At 33.5% G+C, this 4,927-nt stretch overlaps 1 protein-coding gene across 1 annotated transcript; it reads right to left on the bottom strand.

Moving 5' to 3' along the window:
* Positions 1–1,398: 1,398 nt before the first annotated feature.
* LOC107023887 (homeobox-leucine zipper protein HOX32-like) lies at positions 1,399–3,712 on the bottom strand. The gene is made up of 6 exons (XM_027917908.1): positions 3,570–3,712; positions 2,399–2,503; positions 2,087–2,098; positions 1,920–1,953; positions 1,741–1,798; positions 1,399–1,588 (listed from the first exon to the last, which is right to left on the bottom strand). Exons 1-6 carry the CDS (start codon positions 3,710–3,712, stop codon positions 1,557–1,559), a joined length of 384 nt encoding a protein of 127 aa, XP_027773709.1. The 3' UTR covers positions 1,399–1,556.
* Between the last annotated feature and the right edge of the window lie 1,215 nt (positions 3,713–4,927).

Consider the following 4,927-nt stretch of genomic DNA (forward strand, 5'->3'; position numbering starts at 1 on the left):
AATGAAATTCTTGGAGAAAGACTTACCTTGAAGAAGAATCTTCTAAAAGAATTTAAAAGTCTTGAATGAAGTCTTCTACTTTGGTTTTTTCCTTAAGGTTATGCCCTAAGGTTTGAGAGAGAGAAGAGAATGACGGATTAAAAGATGACAATCTTATTGTTTTGAGCCTTTTATTATTCAAAAAATTCATTTAGGATTTTTTTGAAGGTAAAAAAAATGACCCTTTTAATGTCTTTCCGTCGGCTAATTCATAAGAACACTATATCAGGTTACTAAAAAAGTCACAACTTTATACTCAGAAATTGGATAGATGCGAAATTGATGGCGTTGGAAAGTAGATTCAAATACCTTCAATTTGATAGGTTATGGGCCATATAACTTTTTATATTTTAAGAGATATAGTCATTTGAAGTTGACTCCAGTAGAATCTTACATCAAAACTTAATTGATAAGGGAACCTCATAACACTTATCAAGAACTCATGAAGAAATCAAATTGCTCAATATTTATGGATATGTTCACAAAAAAAACTCATGATTAGTGTTTGGGTGAACAAACACAACACTATGAAAGTTTACGTAACTCAAAAAAGTAAGTTCTTGGCGAAATCTTGAATTTCTTTGACGAACGCTTGAAATTTTGAATTTTTTCTCCTCTTGAATCTTCTTTCTAAACCCTAAACGCTTTTGGGATGAATAAAACTGATTCTTATTACTCTTGACTGGGTGTAATTTGTGTTTAGAATAAGTGGGGGTAAGAAAAAGACTAAAATACTCCTCCTATTCTCAAGTAACCACTACAACATTTGCCTTCAACCACACTAGAAAGTGTGGTCTAAACTATCAAAAATTATAGCCTTTAATCAAAGGCCACATTTTTACTTTAGGCTACACTTTTCTGGGGGTTGCCTAAAGTCGCGTTACCTTAGATTTTAGGTCACGCTTTCCAAGTGTTGTCTTATCAGCTACACTTGAAAAGTGTGGCCTAAAATGTGAAAAAATCACGCTTTGTATTACCTCTTTTATCAACATTTCTTATCTCCTACAACTACACTTTTAAGTGTAGCCTTTGCTTCTTTATTGGCTACACTTCTAAAGCAATATCAACATTTCTTATCTCCTACAACTACACTTTTAAGTATAGCCTTTGCTTCTTTATTGGCTACACTTCTAAAGCGTGACATTTTCTAGCTTATCTACAACGACACTTTTAAGTGTAGTCTTTGCCAATATACATATGAAAATTTCCAATTAATAAGCTACACAATTAGCATCCTTTTGGCAACACTTTGAAGAGTTGCGATGTCATTTCTATAAAATATTAGATGCCAAAAGTTATTAATTAAAACATGAGAATATTGTTGCACATTAAATATGCATTAAATTAACTAATAAATAATTCAAATGTACATATTTTGCAATAAACATTAAATAAAAAACAATTTGTCTTATACAACACATACGTATAAAGCAATAATTTATGTACTACCAATAAATTTCATAAAACCGAACATAATATATTTTAACTTCTATAATAGTTCAAAAAATCTTCATCATCTATCTCAATCGAATGAATTGCTGACACTTTCCTACACATTCAATATAAAAGTAAAACTTAGAATCAAACCATGATCAACAAATCAAAAATTAGAATGTGACCATGTTCATTTTTTTCATTTTCTTTATCGTCATTATAAAAATGGCTCTGTTAAAGAGGTTGATAAGTTAATCAGTCACCCGCCTTTGAGTTCAGCCCTTATGCTCGAGGAGTAGTTCTCATATATTTTCTGAAAGAACAACTAACATAATCACAATCAGTTCATTATTTTCTTTCGCTAGTAAATCAAGTTTCAGTTAAAGAGAACATAAAGAGGGCGGAGCAAGCAACTAAGCAGACTTAATATAGAGTAAATTGGTTACCTGCTTATGATAGCTGCAATATGTTCCAAGCAGCCTGCAAATGTTCTCAATCCATATGTTTTATAATGAGTACAACAACAAAAATGAGTTTCCATAGCAAGGAGAAATGTGAAAGCATTTTCAGTATTTTCTGACATGTGTACAAACAGTTTCTTTATGTAAGCTACCTGCGATAATGCCTGCAGAAAAACAAATATGATCACAAACCAATAAAGGATCATATATAGCAATTGCATACTGGCATTTTCATCCAAGTAATCTAAGACCAAATGATTGTAAATACTACTAGATACACTATATGCAAATAGAAGTAACGACTCCAACTATTCATATCAAATAATGTTTGCATCTTTTTTGGTGGAATATTTCAAACACAGGACCTCACATTTCACCAATCAGTAAGTTAATAGTTAAAAATCATAGGCATACTAGCTCAAAGAGCCATTCTGCTTGCAACACACCAAGCTCATCTTCTTCACCTGTACGGTTCTAAGGAATGGGCCAAGTAGGTTGCTTCCCTACAGGAACATGGACTGGAGCAGCAAGAACAGTAGCTGCTGGTTGAAGCAGGTACTCTTCTTATTCTTCAAGTTCTGCCTTCAATTAATCCTGCAACAACAACACGCTAAAACTGACATTCATTTTGATGGAGGAACACATTATTGAATCAGTATGATGATATAGTTGTTTCAGAACATCATCACCGACAGCTTGAGAATTCACCTGTAGCATTTCTCCACCAGTGTGATTCCTGAAATACCTTAAATTAGTAAAACGAGGTAGAGAAACTAGGTAAAATGTTAAAAGCGTTCCATGAGTACATCAGGTTGCAAATTAAAGGGATGGGTCGTTCGACATTTCTTAATAGAAGGGTGCAAATGAATCAGAGTGGCCTCAGTTTTGGATATGAATGGAGAACCTTTCATTTATACTATGCTACACAAACGAAAATATTTATCTGCATATATCAGGAATCACAAATTCACAAATTGGTGGTACAAAACTCAGATAACTATAAATTACTGTTGCAAAGACCTTAGAAGTTAGAACCCATACTTATAGCTCCTGCAAATCCATCTCACCAAAGTGACAGTTTACGGTGAGCCAGGGAAAGATTTTGGTGTCAACTGCGAGCAGAGTCGAGAGAGTGCCATAGCCATAGAAACTCTTTGAACAGAGCCGACAATGCTTCATACATATTTGCGAGCCATAGAAGCGACATTTTCTCGATAGTTATTCTAAAAGACAAACTGGAATGCAATTGTCAAGACTAAACGATGGTTGTAATTTCTTCCTTCAACTTCACCAGTTTGTCGTGTCCCACTAGTTCAAGCTTCAAGAGTTGGAAGTTAAATCTGAAGTCTGAGCAGCACTAGGAGAATCCTGCATCATAAGTAGTAGCAGTACTACACTGTAAGAATAAAGAATGAAACTAATCCACATATCCATGACAGTATTCGAATGCTAGGTGACTTCTAAAACACATAATTGCACCTTCAGATCCTAATATACTTTTCAAAGCACCATAAATAATCTAAAATTATCAAAAAGATGAAAGGCAGAAAAAGTTTGTCTCTTAAAAGCTTGAAGTTTCTCCTTCAGCCAAAATTCAAAACACATGAAGTTGTAAGATACAAAAATAGGCATCACTTCACTGATTTAGGCTCTAGTGGAATGAAAGAGAAACCTAATGGAAGCAATGGATCATCATCAAAAGATTCATCAATATGTGCAAAAACAAGCTTAGCGCAGACACCTGTGGGATTCTCTTCAGCTCCACTGCAAAGCTGCATTATTATAGCAAGAGAATTAGAATCCAAAACCCCAGAAAAAACAAAGTGAATCTGAAGCAAGGCAGAGCTATCAACCTCAAGAAACTGGGTACACAGTAAATTTTGTGATCACTTCTTACATTGATTGACAATCTCCTATCTCTAGTTTTTAGAGTTTCAGAAGACCTTTAGAAAGTGATGGAGACATCAAGTTTCTCAATTTTCTGCAACAAACTACTTCCAATGTTTCATGTTTTGAGAAGTAGGCAGTTGGAAGTTTTTGAGATCATACAACACTTGTGATGTTAACGCTACAGATAGAAAGCGTGTCCTGGTTGGGACAAGAAACCTGCCAACATATAAGTAAATACAATGTTTAAAATAAAGAAACAAGAATCGAATTCTTTAATAATTGAGAATTGATCAGAAATATAGTTGTTTCACTCAAATAGTACAATATAAAGACAACAGTTCAGTAAAGTGGATACGATCACAACATTCGATTTATAAGTCTACATACAAAAGATTGCATTTTTCAACATTCTAAGTTTATAACATGAGGTGAATTTTTTGTTTGTATAACATACCTTTACTTGTTAATACAATAAAATTACCTGAAAATTGAAGTTCTTAGTTGTTTGGCTAATGTTTTTGTGAAGTTAATGTGAGAAACATTTGCTTATTCATAGACCAAATTTTAGAAATTTGAATAGTACATCTACAGGAAAACCTGAGGTGATATATTGAAATAGAATTATAGAAGAGAAACAATTATTTTTCAAAAGAAGTTAAGCATACAAGTTCTTACTTGTTGTTATCTAAGTTAGTGCTTTTGGTACAATTTCATCATAGAGTATCTTGTATGTTGAGTGATCGCCACTACTGTCAGAGGTCAATGGTCGAATTTGCAGGCAAAAACTTCTAGAAGTCGTCTTGTTGAGTCGAGTTTTCTTGCGCGTCTCTGTAATAGTAATGTCTCTATTTGAGCTGGCAACATTTCTTTATATATTTTAAACCGACTAAATTTCAGTTCAGCGTTTGTATCGACAAACATGGAAATTAGTTCTTTTGCTCTGAATGTGTCATCTGCATACATGCAACCAAGAAATTGCACACACATATAAGCCATGTATGTATGAATGAGAATGCTCGACTGAAAGAAAAGTATAATCTAGTCTTATTTGACTATTCTGTGGTGGTCCATATTGTCGTCTTTTACTAGAAATTACTTTTTTG

The sequence above is a fragment of the Solanum pennellii genome, chromosome 6, assembly GCF_001406875.1.
Source record: "Solanum pennellii chromosome 6, SPENNV200".
NCBI classification, from domain to species: Eukaryota; Viridiplantae; Streptophyta; class Magnoliopsida; order Solanales; family Solanaceae; genus Solanum; species Solanum pennellii.